The sequence below is a fragment of the Sturnus vulgaris genome, chromosome 3 (genome assembly GCF_052056855.1).
Source record: "Sturnus vulgaris isolate bStuVul1 chromosome 3, bStuVul1.hap1, whole genome shotgun sequence".
Taxonomy (NCBI): domain Eukaryota; kingdom Metazoa; phylum Chordata; class Aves; order Passeriformes; family Sturnidae; genus Sturnus; species Sturnus vulgaris.
This window is the reverse complement of record NC_142245.1, coordinates 63690392-63707385: the sequence shown is the minus strand read 5'-3', so window position 1 is coordinate 63707385 and position 16994 is coordinate 63690392. Positions and strand designations below refer to the sequence as shown.

Genomic DNA, 16994 nt, shown 5'->3' with positions numbered 1-16994 from the left:
TGTCACAGTAAGATGTCTCTGCATTTGAAATTACATGACTGCAGGAATTCATTCTTCTGACAACCTCTGTTCTGCTTTTGTCAGTGGTAAATTCCAGCTCAAGGAGATGTCAAATCACAGTGAAGAGAGGTTTGCCTAGGAAAAAATAATGATAATTCACGCCTGACGGAAATTAAAATTCAAACCCACAAGCGTGTGTATTAAAGGAAAACCTTATTAGATGTATACAAATCAAAGCTGCTTTGGCCTTAGTTTCCTTTTTTTTTGTAAAAACAAAGTTGAGAAATAAGTAATTTTGATGCTTTGCTACAGAATTTTAGGGAAAAAAAGAAACTCTTATTTTCTAGCTATAAATATTCTTTTTTCTTTGACCAAACCACATCATCATTTTCTTTCAGATAATTTTCTTCAAAGTATTACCCATTTGTATAATTTCACAAACAAATGCCCAATACTTCTTTCATCTGCCTCCACTGTCCTGGTTTGCTATTTTTAGTAGTACAGGCCTTGAGAAGCTATGCATCGTGAGTGTGTCCTGGAGGCATTCAGCAGCATCATATACTCAAATTAGATACAGTGTCTGACTGATAAATACATGGATAATCAGCCATGGAGAAGACAGCCTTGCTGAAAAAATATTCTGGACCCATCCACAGAAGAAGTTAACGTGGACTGGTAACAAAGTGTGGAAGTTATGTTGGCATGAACAAACCTAGAGTAAATCTGTGCTGCAGTGTGAACAGTGTATGGTCACGCCACACAGCAATAGCACGATACAGACCTATCTGCTGGGAGAAAATACGATTTTTACTGAAGCTGCTAAGCATACACTACAGCATAGGCTTTGTCATTCCTTTGCGTGTGTTCCCATGCTTCTGCCATAGGAGATGGCAGAACTTGACATGCACAGGTACTCAGATAAACCATGAACTCGTTCATTTCAGACACCTGGACACTTCACTGTGCCGCTGATACACCAGGTGCGCCTTTGCTCAGGTGGGGAGCTGTGCCTTGCGGCTACTCCTGGGGGGAAGTCCCGAGTGCCTCCTCTCAGCGGGGGACAGCCGGGACAGCCCGAGGCGCTGTGCGGTGGAGATGGCGGAGAGCAGCTGAGGGGCTGGTGTGACAGCCCGAGGCGCTGTGCGGTGGAGATGGCGGAGAGCAGCTGAGGGGCTGGTGTGACAGCCGGAGGCGCTGTGCGGTGGAGATGGCGGAGAGCAGCGGAGGGGCTGAAGGGCTGGCCCGGGCCGGGGCCTGTGGGGGGCGGCACGGCCGCGGGCACACGGAGCGCCTGCGGGGCGGCCCCTGGCCGCCAGGGGGCGCCGCGTGGTGGCGGCGGGGCGGGGCGGGGTCGGGAGCGGCGGGGGGCGGTGGCGGCGGCGGCGCGGCCCCGGCTGTCAGCGCCGCCCGAGCCGGGCTCCGAGCTCCGCGCTCCGAGCGGGCTCCGAGCTCCGCGCTCCGAGCGGGCTCCGCGCCGCACGCACGGCTGAGCCCCCGCGCTGCCATGGAGCCGCAGGCACGCGGTGAGTCTCGTCGGGACACAGCCCTCCGCGGCGGCGCGGGGGTCCCGTCCCTGCCGCCCGGAGCTGCGCTCACCTCCTCGGGGAGGGCTGAGCCGGCGCGGGGACAGCGCGAATTTGGAGCAGGGGGTGGCCGCGGCGAGGAGAGCCCGGGGGAAGCCGCAGCCCCCGGGGCACGGGCGGTGAGAGAAACGCGGTGAGCGGTGCCCGGTGCCCGCTGCCTGTGGCGGCCCCAGGCTCTGCCCGGGAGCGCGGCATGACCCGACCCGGCCCGCGGGGCGTCCTCGCCCTGCGCCCCGTCCTCCATCCCGAGCCGGGGTCCCCTTGGCTTTCCTTAGGGTTGGGATGTTGGCGGCCGCTTTCTCCTCCTGCTGGCTTTAGACATTTCGCGGTCAGGTAGCTGGCTGACAACTCTGTGTTAAGTTACTGCCACCGAGGTTTGTTGGTTGTTTGAGGTATTTTTGTGTGTCCTGCTCCGCTGGCCGTCCCCCTCCCCAGGTCGGGCTGCAGCCGCTGCCTCCCGGGGCAAGCGGGCCGGAGCCGGCATCGCCGCCCCTGTCCTGCAGGCAGCCGCAGGGCGGGAGCCGCCTCCAGCAGCAGAGACCCTGGGACTCGGCTTCCAGCAGAGCTCTGGATCCGCCGAAATATTTTTGCAGCTTTGCGAACACAGCATTCATTCACCTAAAGTGAGCATTTTCTACTGCAACAGTTACGGCTTACTTAGCTGTTCATGTCTATCTCTGGATAAAGTTAATTGGCATCCAGAGAAGAGAAGAAACTTTTCAAGCGAGTTACAAATGATGTTTGGGTCAGCCTAAGAGATTTTAGCACAGACAGATCTTACTCACCTTTATAGTCTTGTCACACAAGACTATAAAGGTGGTACAAATATTTCTGCAAAATCAGAATGTTTAGGAAACATTTTACATCATCCATAAAACAAGGAGATGAAATAAGCAGGAGACACATGCTCGTTGAAACTAACTGAAAAACTAGACTTCCTAATAGGATAGTTAAAATCTGCCTTAAACAAATACACTTACAAGAGGCAATGTTGGCTGCAAATACGTTTGTATGTTAAGGAATACAGTGGGAAATTGGAGTTCATGATGCTTGTGAATGAATGAGAGCCTTTCTGGCAAGTGTTGTGTATGTGCTGTCCCAATGGATGCATGGCTGAAGCTGCCTGCCAAAATAAATAGAGCTGGGCTCAGTTCTTGGGATTTTTAGAAGTCAGTATTAAGACTACAGCATCAGACTGTTATTTAAACAAATTTTCTGAATACATCTGTAGAGCTACTATGATGTGAGCTCCCGTTCATTAAACAGGAACTTCGTATGATACAGATTTTGGATAATTTCTTGTTTTGTAGAGCTGATGGGAAACAATATCAGATTCTGGTTAGCTGGATAGTGATATATGTACATGTGAATCTTTTGCCTTCTCTGAATAGTAAGATGAGTAAACACACGAGTTCTTAGTGTGTGTTAAAAATATAGGTCAATAAATGTGTTTTGCTAATGAATATTTGGGTCAGCAACTCTTTTACTTCCCCAGGTCTTGAATGAATTCTTCTTCTGGATGAGTATCTATTGGCTAGTGAGAGAATCTAAAATTTTACCTGTACTCAATTCTTGAGTTGCTTTTTTCTTCAATTTCTCACCTGTGTGTTGTATTTCTACAGTCTCTCAGAGCAGCCTCCCATTAGTAAAAAAAATAAGTATTTCTTTGATAAACTAGCAGTGCAATCCAAGATTGTTGTGGTAGGTATTTGCATGCCAGCAAACCTTTGTTTTTACCCTCCCTTTCCTTCTAGACTTAATTTAGTGCATGCTACTGCAGTTATGGAACCTTGCTGGCAAAAAGAATTCAACCTGCATGTGTCTAATGCTGTCAAATTCAGTTAAGTACATCTGAGCACTGGCCAGAAGTCTGAATTTTTCAATCCCAGTCACACGTTTTGCAGAGCACAGTTATAGCAGTTTACTAACAAAACAGTAGCAATTTGCTTGAAATACTGCTCTACTTCCAATATCTCCTTAAGCAGCAGGAGAGGTGTGTATACATTGAATGAGTTTATTAATTGCTTCTAAAGAACTTTGAGATGCCCGCAGAGAAATGAATCCTGAATGGTTTGTTCCAGTGTGCTCTGCTGGGGTATTGTATTACAACTAAAAAGTTGAAGAAAAAACTATGCATTTAAAACCATTTAAAAATGCTGTTGTGTTTTTTGTGCCATTTTGTATTGTCCTTAAGGCAGGCTGTGCCTTAGTAGAGCAATTTTATGTTCCAAAAATGCATGCAAGTATAGAACATAGGTTTCTTCAGAGTAGGAAAATAATTTTTGTCAGCATTTTTACATAACAGCATGAGTCAATTTTGTAATTCTTAATGCAACTGTGGACAAAAGAAAAGTATTACCTGTAAATGTATCAAGGTATTGGATAGAGGTCACAGCTAAACGCCATGAGTTGCTGCGTGGTTCAAGGCACAAAATAGTATCTGTTCATTCCCCGAAGACTGTGAAAATTAAATGCTCTGATGCTTATTTTAAAGTAGTAGAGAGAGTTCATGGACTGAAACAGAATTAATTTTATATTTAAACATATTCAATATGTCTGGCAGCATTCATGTGAATGAACTAGATGAGTCAGTCAATCAGACAGAGGGTAACAGTAATTAATGTTAAAATTATTTTCTAAAGAAATAATAATATGTTCCATGTAAACAAATTAATATGTGTAATAAAAAAAATTACTTAATATAAATTCTATCTTTAAGCCACTGGGTGCTTTTCTCTTTGATTACTTTTTGTTCTTAATAGAAGAGCTGATCTGGGAACACACCAGCTAGGCTTGTACTAGGTGCTAAAAATTTCATAAGAACGTATTTGTTTTCCTTCCTATGGCTGCCAGTCATTCTTCAAGTGATAAGTTTGGAAATCTGAAGAACAGTGTTTCTCTTTGAAAGGGAGGAAGAGCCAAACTGTGTATTTGCCTCTCATCATATTCATTCTACTCCAGGTCCAGATTAACATGCATGTAGTCTTGCTTTCCAGTTTAAAACTATGAATGTCCTGTAATAATGACAGTACCATGGATGTCTTACTCTGTCTCTCATCTGAGAGTCCCATGTGACTTTAACACTGGAGCTTTACTCATTACACATTTCTCTCCTTTTGCAATAATTCTTCACTTCCTCATGCATCCGAATATAATTGTACCTTTTTTCCCTGTCACATATTCTCTTGATTCTTACTGATAAAAGGCTTTGATGTGCAGCTTTCTGCTCCTGTTTTACCTACACAGGTAGCTCAACCAGTTGCTTGTACTCCTGGCCTCTGAAGGGGTTTTTGAGGCATTTCACTGTCCTAGCAATTCTCCTTAAAGCTGTGCCTGACAGATGTTCTGCATCCTCAGCCAGTTGCTCACTGTAGCCATAATAGCTTGTGGTGGCTACACTGACCCCTGTCAGGTATTGTGTTGAGAGCCGTGGTTAGTTCAGATGTTGGATGACTCCTCGAGGCTTTATCTTGTATTGCAGCACCTCACTTCTCTCTGCTGTGTGGAGCTGGCACGCTCCTTCTGGGATCCTCAAGCCAGCTGCATCTGCCCTGTGATGTTGCAGAGCAGAGAAGGCAGCACCTTGGCTCGTGCATTTGTGTGGAGGTTTTCATCAGAGAAATATCATCAGAAGTAACAACATTAGCCCAGTGCCCTCTCCCTGCCACAGTGGCACCTGCCATCTCAGAGTCAGGTGGTCTGAGGACTCCGTGGTGGGAGGCAGTGGTGAGGAGGAAATGTGTTACCTGTGATACGGTCTACAAGACTTGCCAAAATGGCATTGGCAGCTTGGTCAGCATTCTCTGTCCTTGCTAGCTACTCATGTGGTTACTAATCCAGCTAAGAGTCCGGATAGAGTCACTCTTGCAGTGGGAAGGTGGGGATAGAGAACGCAGGGTGATGTTACCTCACTGCAGCAGCAGTGCTATAGCCATTGCACCAAAGCAGTGTCTTCCCTGTCATCGTGCTTGAGGCTGGTGCTTTACCAGCGAGCACTGACTGTTTTGATCTGTGTCCACCTTTTCTCTAAGGACGGAGTAAAACTACTGGTTTGGAGCTGATTTAGTGAATTGTTTTATGAGAAATGCCTGTCCACATGCACAGGATGCTGTGTCACTCAGGATTCACTCTAGTTATCCAGGGGTTTGTGCTGCCTCTCTTGCTGCCTTCTAGAGCTCAGCGTTGCCCCACAATGGAAAGCAGGAGAGAGGACTTTGCAAAGGGTCAGGAGGATATTGGAGTAATTGAACCAGCCAGTGATAACCTGTTTATTTCACTGCATGATGGAAGTTTCAGCTGCTGTGTTAATAAGACCACATGAAGAGGAGGTCAAGTGGAAAAGGCAGGGTTGTAATTTATGATAGGCTTCTTAAATATTTATCGAGAGTGCACAAAGCTCGAAATAATAGCTCTTTCATGATTTTTATACTACAAGAAGAGAAAATGCATATGTGGAATGGGTTATTTGGCATATTAGATTTTAAGCAAGCAAATGTCTGAAATCAAATGCAGTGCTTCTCTTTTACACTTCTGAACCTGTACTGTTTTCAGCTTCATGACTCTTGTCACAGGCTGAAATTCAGTTGGCTGAGGCTGAGAAAATTTGACTGGCTTTATGCTACACCTGAGAACTGAAAATAGCATACTGTGGGATTTGGAAATGAGATATAAAAAAGGGACCTAATCTAAAATTTAGGGCCAATCTTACAAGTCTTTTTAATTTTGATAGTTTTGCAGCCATGAGGACATATAATGTAGAATATGCTAAAACAAAGACATCTAACCCTAAATCATGTTTCAAAATTCTTGCTCTATTTTTTTCTCCTGTGTCTTATTTTCACAGGTCTGGTGGTAGGGGCCCAACAAAGCAGCACAAGTATAATCTGAGTCTGCTCTCTGTACTAAAACGTCCTAGTGAAAAGATGAGTTGCTGATTCTGTCCTGACATGCCTCACTGACTAGTACAGTAGAGAAATGCATGAAACTTTTGAGGTGGTTTGCTTAGGCCATGTGCTGCTTGAAGAATGGGGTACAGCCTTGGCTGAAAGTTGCAGAGGGTTGGAAGGAATGTTGCCGTATTTAGAAATTTATGTATCAATTGGTAGCTTGTTTTAGCGCGATCCTGGAACTCGGATTAAGAATGTACTCAACCCTTAATTCAGAAAGTGTTTTCAGGGTAAAATGAATTCTTGCTTTCTAATTAGAAAATATCTCTTGAGGTAATAGATAAAAATGAGATCTGGGCAGGCTAGTGTTATCTGATTCTATTTGTTTCTCATAGAAATGCTCAATTGCCATGCCAAATTTTATACATATAGTGTGCTGTAGTCATATCACTGCTGTCTAAACAGGGTCTTTTGGCTGCTACATGCTCTAAACCCATCTTTTGTGAGAAATAGTTAGAAGGGACTGACAAATATGGATTTTAGTATCAGATGTCACACTGACCTTCTTCAAAGCCCTTCAAAATTATGTAAGTGGATTTGTGTGATTCTTTAGGACAGAGTTAATATTACTTAGTCATCTTTGAGGTCCATGGATCAAAATCATATCAAACTAGGCTATCATGATTACACTTCTACATCCATGATGTGGTTAAGTGTTGCAGGTGAGTAGTTGCAAAAGACATATTTAGCAAATGCTTGTATTATACTTTAGCAGTGACTCTCCCTTTTCTTTCTCTTGTGCTGTCTCTCAGTCCCTCTTTCACTTCATACAAAGAAGTAGAACAGCAGCAGTGAGGATCTTGTTGCAAATGTTCATATCGAAAAGTGTAAAACAAGTACGAGAATGCAACAACTACAAAGTGATACTTCCTGAAGTGCTATCATACCATAATGATAAAGCTCTTATAGTGTCTTCAATTTTCCCTCTCCCACTTGGGATTTTGTAGGATTTTAAATTGCCAGATGATAAAAAGGGCTTCTAAAAGGCTGCTCTTGTTAATTTCTTCTGTGTAAGATTTTGATCCTTTGTTACTTTTTGTTATTGTGCTTATATTAGTGGCATGTGGTTAATGACATGATGAAGTGGAGGATCCACTATTGGATCCCTAAACAGACAATAAAGATCCCAGTGCAAATAGTTGCATAAAATACTAGGAACTTCTGTATTCTCTTCACGTTACCTGTCATGTTTTCTTATGTAAGCTGGTTGTTGAAAAATATCTCGTGCTTGTAGCTTACACCCCAGTTTTTTACAGCAACCAAATAATAATACAGCAGTAAAATTTATAAAGACAGGTTTACAGAGAAAATGAAAAAAAGTCATGCTTATGTGTGTGTATTCCATGGCGAGATAAAATAGCTTCTCTCATTTAGTCTGTTCTCCAGCTAATGGGTTTTCAGATGCTTAGGAGCTATGCAATCAGGGATCCAGTTCTTGGATTTTTTTTATTTTTTTTTTGACATCTTTGCATTTCTAGTCACTGAAGAAGAATCCAGGGACCTCAGAGAAGCGGGCTGGGAGTATAAAGAGCAGAAGGAGGTCTAATGACTTGTGTCATTTCCAGAAATGGAAGGCAATGAACGTGAACCGTCAGTTCCTTCTGAGGCAAGAAGGGCTGTCAGGAAGAATGCATACTTCTGGGTTTTTTTGTTGGTCTTCTATGGTTTGGTTTCTGTAAAGTTGTCCTGCTCTCACCCATAATGTACTTTAGCCAGCAATTATCCTTGCTGTCACCAAGAACATAATGAAAGTACACAGGAACTAGAACTCTAGTGGTGCTTTAGGCAGAGAGAGACCTAAAGCTACATTTGTAAAACATTTTTGATATTCATACAAACGCCTATAGATACGGTGTTGGTTTTCCCAGTGAAGAGTGTTTGCACAAAATGTTTACGTAGCAGGCAGCACAGTTTATTTTCATGTGCTTTCTTGCTGAAAGAGCTACTGATGTTTGTTGATCAATGAAGTTTGTTAGGACCAGATCCTGTCCAATCTGTTTCTTCCTCTGTTGTGAACCATTCCTTCTGTTTTTTATTTGCATTTATACAGTCTGATTTTTCTCTAGGTTTTGCATTAATTTGTGAAACACCCTTCCTCCTTAGCCGACCAAATGCATTAGTTGTCTCTCTTTAGTACCTGTGCCATGCTTTCAAATTGTATTTAATAATTGCCTAATAATTAAAGTTACTAACATATAAATTGAAAATAAAGCATAATTGAAAGCTACTTATGATATGAATTTAAAAGGCTGTATGATTTATATTCTGTAAATATTTATAAATGGTAGCTGACAGGAGGTAATGTTTTATATGTTTGCTTCTTCAGTAAAGACTTAGGTTTTCCTGTGTTCACCAGTTTGTTCAATTGTCTTTTGTCAAGGAAATTGCCTTGCCACCTGGGTGGGACTAAGGTGATGCAGGTTTGTGGTTACAAAAAGGTGGCTCATAACCCTCTCAAAGTTTTAAAATACTTCTGCATATTTGCCTCGGAATAACTGTATTTATTGTGCTTTAGGTGGATTTAGTAGTAACTTGTCAAGCTAATATTGGCTCAGGCATTTCAGGTGCTTATCTAATTCCTCGTTCTATGTTTCTCACTTGAATTAAAATGTTCTTAAATGCACAGAGTAGACTTCAAGTCACACTAAGATTTTTAGAGGATGATAAGGAGTAAATGTGTCTAGTTAGAAGATCTTCTGAAGGCATTAGATACTTTATATTCTTTCTCTGGTGCATGCTGGGCTGTTGCAGGCTAAATTTTAATTAAAAAGTGATCAAAGATAGTTGTATTTAAACACATCCAGATTTTTCTTAGAGATGAGTAAAATATATGTACATTACAGAGTTAGAGGGGCAATTATGCCAGGAACAGAAGATTATCTTGTGCTCAAAGTATTGTAGGTAGATGGCAGCTATTAACTTATTATTGTGGGAGGAGGGAATCAAAGTCATAATCAGAGAGAATGATATTTGCCATGTCATTACCTAACCAGTGCTGTGCACTATTATGTGCATATGAGGAACCAGTTAAGCCATGTGCTCTTGTGAGAGAAAATCCTTCAGTCATGTAGTGGGTTGGGAGGTTCAGAACTCTGATAGCAAAGAAAGGATGACGGTGAAGAAGGAGCGATTACTTGAATAGCCTGACTGATTTAAAAAAAAAAAGGCTGCTGAATAATGTCATTCAAACATTCATATAAACTGAATCACAATGCAGACTTGAAGACTTTAATAAGGTCTTTGCAGAGCAAAATTACAGATGTTATCAGGAAATTCGAAGTCGAATACTACAGGTGGAGGAAAAATGTGTTCTCTTGGTTTTAAATTGCTTCAGAAAGCAGAGAGGCATAGAGATGAAGCCTGCAGTAAGCACCCATTTAGGAGAGGCTCAAAGATAGAAACCAGATTTAGAACTAAATCCAGAATTAGAAAGCTCCTCAGCTGTATCCAGTTCTGCACAGAAATATGGAACATGGACATGTCCTGAAAAGGGGGCGGCAGTATTTTGGTCACAGTTATGTGTGTGGTAGTCAAGGATGAGGAGGGTAAGAAGAGAGAAAAAAATTAACAATTAAGTTGAGTAGGGATGAAGATGTGAATGAAAGTTGTTAGTAGAGATGCAAGTATTGGAGTTCTGTTTTTTTAAGAAAAGTGTTATGTCCATCTTGCATCAACTTCCTCAGTAAAATATTCTTACTTAATGTAGTAGAAGAGTGAAGAGAAGACAGGGACTGTCTTGTGCTCATTTTCTAGACCTTCTTAAGGTACAGAAGTTAAAATAGGCATTATTTCACACTGGGTGACCTGTAAAGATTCTAGGTTGGATGATATTCTTGCTACTTGAGTGCAACCTCAGTGGCATGGCAACTCATGCTATGTACTTAGCTAAACCCCATCCTTCTTGCCCATTTGCCTGCCATTGCCTGTGCCCACAGCAGCTGTCATAGAAGCTCACCCTCTTTGGCTCAGGGCTTATCTTCTCAGCTGAGCTTCAAGGAATAAAAAAAAGCCCACACTCTGCCTGTGTCAGCTGCCATTTTCTGCTGGTATTTGAGGGTGAATTGGGGACCTCAAATATTGAGGCTGTATGATGTGGCTGGAAATGCCAGTCTCTGTCTCCTGATCAAATTAACAGCCCCTTTTTCCTGAATCATGCCACTAGGATGGCTGTATGGGGCATGCCACCTGTTTCTACACAGATAACCAAGGCCCTAAACCCCAAGAGCCCCACTACACAGCACATTTCTTTGTAATGGTGTTTTACAGAACACTGAGTGGGCAAAGCCACAAAGTTAATGATGCCAAAAACTGTGAAGGCCTTAACATGAGGCTTAACACTTGGAGCAGAATAGTAAGTGCTTCATTTCACACCTCAGGATGCTGGCAAAAAAAGCTTGTGGGAAAAACAAATGGAACTTGGAGCTGGACAGGCCCAGATAGATGGTGCCATTCTGACTGAGAAGTGTTTTGTGTGGCCTGTGTGCAGAGAATTACTGTTACACTAATTCCAAATTCCAGGTTTATCAGAGCAACGCACTGCAGCAAGACATCCTGGCTGAAAAGCAGTGCATCTGCAGGAAGTGGTGTGGCACTCAAGTGAGTTGTTTTGTCAATATATTTGGAGTGTTTTATTTAAAAAATAAAAATTGTTTCATCTTGAATACAGGGCTTGTGCAACAGAGCATGGCCGCTGTCTCTATTTAATCTGTTGTTCTCAAATAATATTCATATAAATTAGCTATATTTTAATTGGTTTTAAATAAATTCTGTTGCCAAGAGTGGGTCAAGTTTATTTAGGGAAGACTAGAGGAAGTTTCCACTGTCATATGACCCCCTTCCCCACCCCCCCCCCCCCCCCCCCCCCCCCCCGTTAGGAAGGCAAAAGTGCACTGGTGCAAAGTAGCTAGTCTTAATTATGAAGGGATTAAGGAGTGAAGCAGGTGGTGCTTAAATAATGTGGGGCTGGGAGGGAGGAGGACACAACACACAAGGCATTTCTGCTCTGAAAATTGTGTTGATTCACTGCCTCATTTTGGTGGCCATGAGCTTTTACATAATGTAACATAAAAAATTAAGAAAAACTCTGGGAAAATGAACTGTACATTTCTCCCCGCTTAGGGAGTGATGTCAGCTCTGAGGCCTCAAGAAAGACATGGAGGGCCACAGAGATAATGAGCTGGAGCACCTGTACTAAGAAAACAGGTTGAGAGAGTTAGTGTTGTTCAGCTTGGAGAAGAAAAAGTTTTGAGGAGACCTTCCAGTGCCTGAAGGGGTCTGCAAGAGAACTGGAGGGACTTTTTTCAAGGGCTTGTAGTGGCAGGACAAGGGGAAATGGCTTTAAACTGACAGAGTCGATTTAGATTAAATTCTAGGAAGAAAATTATTTACAGTGAGGGTGGTGAGACAAAGGAATGGGTTGCCCAGAGAAATTGTGGATGCCCCATCCTTGGAAGTGCTCAAGGCCAGGTTGGATGGGGCTTTGAGCAACCTGGTCTAATGGAAGGTGTTCCTGCTCAGGGCAGGGTGGTTGGAACTAGGTGGTTGGAACTTCCACCTCAAGCTATTCTGTGATTTATTGTTGCTAATTTATAATTATGCTGCCTACAAAGCTTAGTCACAAATCATGGATATTTTGTGCCAAACAGTATGCAGTAAGGCAGTCGTGGTCCTTTAAAACTGTGATCTTTATTCTCCCAGTATGAGAAATTGATCACAGAGGGGAAAGATAATTTGTCCCTTTTCTCCCAGCATTTCTAAATGTGAACTTTAATATATGTAACAATGTAGAGACATTTATTCTGTATCAAAACAATGGGAGTAATGACTTTGAGCCTGAAGAGAATAAAGAATCTATCACGTACTAAATTATAATTGTTTCCTATGTATTTTCCCTAGTACATTTACAGGACCAAAAGTGATCCATATGTCTTACATGTTGAAATAGCTGAAAGGGGGTGTGAGGAAAGCAAGCAACCTGCTGGCTGAAGCACAGTTTTGCTCATTTTAAAATTACGCTTTTAAAGATCTTGTTAGTTATGTGTTGTTTTGATCTAAAGGACACAAAATATGACTACATGAAAAATGTATTTTGTAATTTTAAAAATATAATTTTATTACTTCTTGCAGTACAGCTACATTGTTGGAAGTTGGAATTGAGGAGGCTTTTGAGTTTAATTATACTGCAGTTAGATTGCTATCTAATTATATTCTTTTGCACCTGGCTTTAGAAAAGTACAATAAACTGATTCATTCTTAGGAGAGAAAGGTTATTAAATCCTGCCATTAAGTTTCAGTGATTTTGATTCAGTGAAGCAGATGCGTGATCTTAATTATACAATTGATGGGATTGCCGTCACTTCTACCAGCTGAAGACCTCAGGTGCCTCTCTACTCAGAGATGAGAAACATGTACTGTCATGTATTTTTAGTATGAAAGGGTGGGTTTAAGAAATGTGACTGACAACTTCCACCTCTGACTCCTAGCATTTCCATGTCATAATTTTTATCTTCCCCTACATTGCATTTTCTCTAGCTTAATTATATGTGCATTATTCCTTCATTTGTTTTATGCTGTGTTACAATCTCTAGAATACCTTATTTGTAGAGAACTTAGTCTCTTTTGTGATGCAGTGTTACCCAATTTCTCATTCCCTATTACTCCATTGTGGCTTCATCTTTCTCCTTCTTTTCCCCTGCTCTTCCTAAAGAAAAAGAGATGACAACTCTTCCACTTAAGGCATTTTTTAATTGCAATTGAGTTCACAGAAAGTTGTGCAGCATGATCAATAGAAAGTGTAGAAAGTGGTACAGTGCTGTCATTACTTTCCGTTTGACACAATAGAAGAAACCTTCTACTGTCTTTAAACTGTTACATTTCACAACAATTGCTTTGTTTTTCCATAGCTGCAGCTTGTAAATGTTACCCTGTGTTGTCCAGGCATTCAGGATTATTATTCTATACAAAGAGATCTTGCTATAGGGTAAAATGTATAAGATCATCCTTGCATTCCTGGACATTTCTAATAATTACTTTGCTTGGAAGATCAGTTCCCAGGTTGAAATCTTAGGTTGAAGTAAGTGATATATATATATGTATTTTTTTTTAACCGTTACTGCTATTCTCACTTTTATCCATCATGTTTCCATGTTTGGCATGATTATCAAACTTCTTATCAATGTGTATGGTTTCTTGGTGCAGCGGTCAAACTGTTGAGTCTCTTTTCTGCCAGTTTTTTGTGTGTAGATTGTCTCTTCACTGGCATAGATTGGCAGCTGTGTCAGCAGTTTCTGGAGGAAAAATAAGGTAGGGACATCCTCAAGGTATGATTAATTTCTTTTTATTATACTAAAACAGATAAAAGAATCAGCACAGTACAACTGGCTGTTTATCCAGGAGCTTCAAATAAAAGTCTTCCTTTATTTGGAAATCTGTCAATCTATCTCATAGCTGTGGATGGATTTTCTTACTGCTTAGGTTTGCAGGGGTTATGAGATGGAAGAGAAAACTTTAATAAAGTCAGCAATAAGCTGCTCCAGGATAACCGGGGACACCTACTCTGAGATTTTAGACTACATCCTAGAACTCTTGAACACCCAAAAGCTGTACTCTCTCCCTCTCATTGACACTACTGCCAAACTAAAGCTCAGTTGAGAGAGAAAATGAAGACACTTGCCCATCCATCTCTCTCTTCCAGAGCATACTCAGAGCAAAAAGAAGACTGAGCCCATTTTTCAATCCTAACTTCAAATTCGACCTTGTATTCTCAGTTCTAAGTCCTTTCGGAGAATGGCAGGCTGTATGTAATTGTTAGGCTCAAGCTTAAGCAAGTTCAAGGCAAGTTCAGACTTATCCACAGTTAGAATCAGACACAGAAGGAAAGATGTTCCTTCAGTGGTTTGTTTTCTAGGTGAATTAAATGATAACATATTTTCCTATTTTGATCTTCCAGTAATAACTTTGTGGAGAAGAAACGGTATGGAAATCCTTGCAACTTCTGATAGCTTTTTCTGATCAATTTAGTTATTTAGTACATGTTTCTAGTCCCCCTTCTCCCTCCCTTAATCTCTATATCTGGCATTAAGACTACATTATAAAGAAGATCAAAGACACTAATGCAGTGTCTGGACAGTTCCTTTGTTCTACTTACCATTTCATCCCTTTGAAGACTTAATCGCAATTTAAATTTGTGAACAAGTGTTTTCCAAATTTAAATAAGGAACTCTAATGACATGGCAAAAGAAGCTGTAGCAAGTCATTTTGCTTAATAGAAGGGTTATGTAATTTGTTTTCTCAGTATTTGATGTGAATGCTAGATAACAAGGTAGATATGGTATTTTTAATTAGTTGGAAAACAAAAAAGCAGAGCAGTAAAAGCACTTCGATTCTTAAATGCTTTGTTAACACAAAGGATCATGTATATATTTCCCTGAATTAATTTACAAAATGTACACAAACATTTTTTTACCTTAATTTTGCTGTCATTATGGTTAATTCAACAGACATCAGTGCCTATAGTGTAAGCTTTTCCTATGTTGGGTTTTTAGGGGGTTTTGGGGTTGTTTTTTTTTTTTTTAAACAGTCAACATACAAGAAATAAGTACTACTCTGGAACATGGGTCTGAGATTAATAGAGAAATACATTAAAAACACTAATTAAAATCTTTGTGTAGTTAATCTTTAGATACCTGAGTAAGTAAAAAAATCTGTCATAGATTTTGTCATTGTATTATTTGGTTATTTTAAATTTTCAGAATAGTTATAGGTCTTCTAGATTCTAAGTGGATTATTAGATTTGTCATCCCTACCATTCTACTGGCAAACATATGCACAGGTATTGATCGATGCTGAAACAGTTTCTTGCATTAAATCAGATTTAACAGCAGACTGTAGAATTAGGGTCACTAGTCTTAGCCACAACTACCATGAACATCAGGAGAAAAGAGAAAAATGCCCATTTCAGCACACTGGAAGATTGTTGTATTATGTTGTCATACAAATCTTTCAGAAGAACACAATAAATGTATTCCCCCAGCTATCCGCTGCCTACTTCTTTCTACATAAATCTCCTAATACAATGGTTTTTTGTTTCAACTTGGATCCTTCTGTATGACTTGCAGTTCCTAATTACTGATAATCCCATACTTTTAATGTTTCATTCATATTTTATGTTATTGTATGTGACAGTACTAAAACTTTCTTTGAAGTAGAAGCCAAACAGCATTTTGCATTGATTCAAACCTACTATATGATTTCCCACACTTTATGGGGGGAGGGTTTTTTGTTATTTTGAGGTAACATGTGTCCAGAGAATTGCTAGTTTGCCTGCTTGTGGAGGGTAAATGAGTATATTTTTAGTGTAATTTGCTGTAGCAACAGGAGGTTGTATGAGACCGTAGGACCTGCAGTTTTATGTCCAGCAGTCCTACACCACAAGAAGAGACTGTCTGGAAGAGATAATGAGGGAGGTGGGCTGGGTCTTGCATGTGTCTCTGGGCAGAGTCTTGTGACAGCATATTCCAGAGCTAATTGTTGATTGATTGATTGATCTAGTTCTGGATTGAGCTTCATTGCAAATGGAAGAAATGGAAAGATGGGGATAGGTAATGAGAACTCCTTAGTTGACCATGAAGGATGAGGGAGAGGAAGTTCAAGGAACAGATTCTAAGACTGCTTCTGCTCCATTGATGCCTCTTGTGTGATTTTTTTATTTATTTTTTTTTAAGTGTAATAGGACCACTGGGCAGGCACAGAAACTGAAATTAAATTCAGGAGCAACAGAATTAACTTAATCTGTGTAAGACCTAGTAGAAGAAAACAGATGTTGGTGGTAGTGTCTAGCCTCTATCCTCATGCCTTACCTGTTAGTGGCCTACTTGAATGAAACTTGGAAAACCTGTGCTTTAGATCAGTATGTGGAGGTCAATGCCTAAAATAGTGTGCTTAGTAAAGGACATAAGAGATACAGGACATCAGCAATGCCACAGTTTCTTGTAAATTGCTGGTAAACTACTGGGTGAGCTCCTAATTCATTCAGGGAAGCTTCTAACACCTATACTACAAGGTGAAGCAAAAGCTATTCACCCACCCAACAACTGAATTGCTCTTCTAAAGGGGTGGAAAATTAATTTCCAATTCCACACCTGGATATTAATGCAATTCTGAAATAATTGCATCTCCGCATCTGAACAATTTAATAACAATCGCAATTCCAGTTTTTCCAGATCTGACCACAGCTGGAAACAAGGGATGATCTTCAGTATTTCTGGGTGAGGTGTGTAAGAGGAGAGGGAATGCAATATGAAGGCAATTTTTTTTTCTGCTACCAAGGACCTTATGTTCATCTTGAAAACAACTCAGCTACTTGTACAACTCCCTTCCCAGAGTGATCAAGCCTTCATGGCTCATAACTAATACCTATGCATATTTAGGCAAAAATACTGTTTTTCCCCGAGCAATTCCTGTGTGT

General features: G+C 40.9%; 1 protein-coding gene across 3 annotated transcripts in view; it reads left to right on the top strand.

The window, feature by feature from the left end:
* The first annotated feature begins 1337 nt into the window (after positions 1-1337).
* The window catches only part of TPD52L1 (TPD52 like 1), a 50052-nt gene continuing 34395 nt past the window's right edge, over positions 1338-16994 (top strand). For 2 of the 3 annotated variants that reach the window (XM_088161861.1, XM_088161860.1), the window contains exon 1: positions 1338-1523. In XM_088161861.1, the coding sequence (XP_088017987.1) occupies positions 1505-1523 (19 nt within the window). In that variant the 5' untranslated portion in view covers positions 1338-1504. The other variant, XM_088161862.1, reaches the window with a different exon arrangement.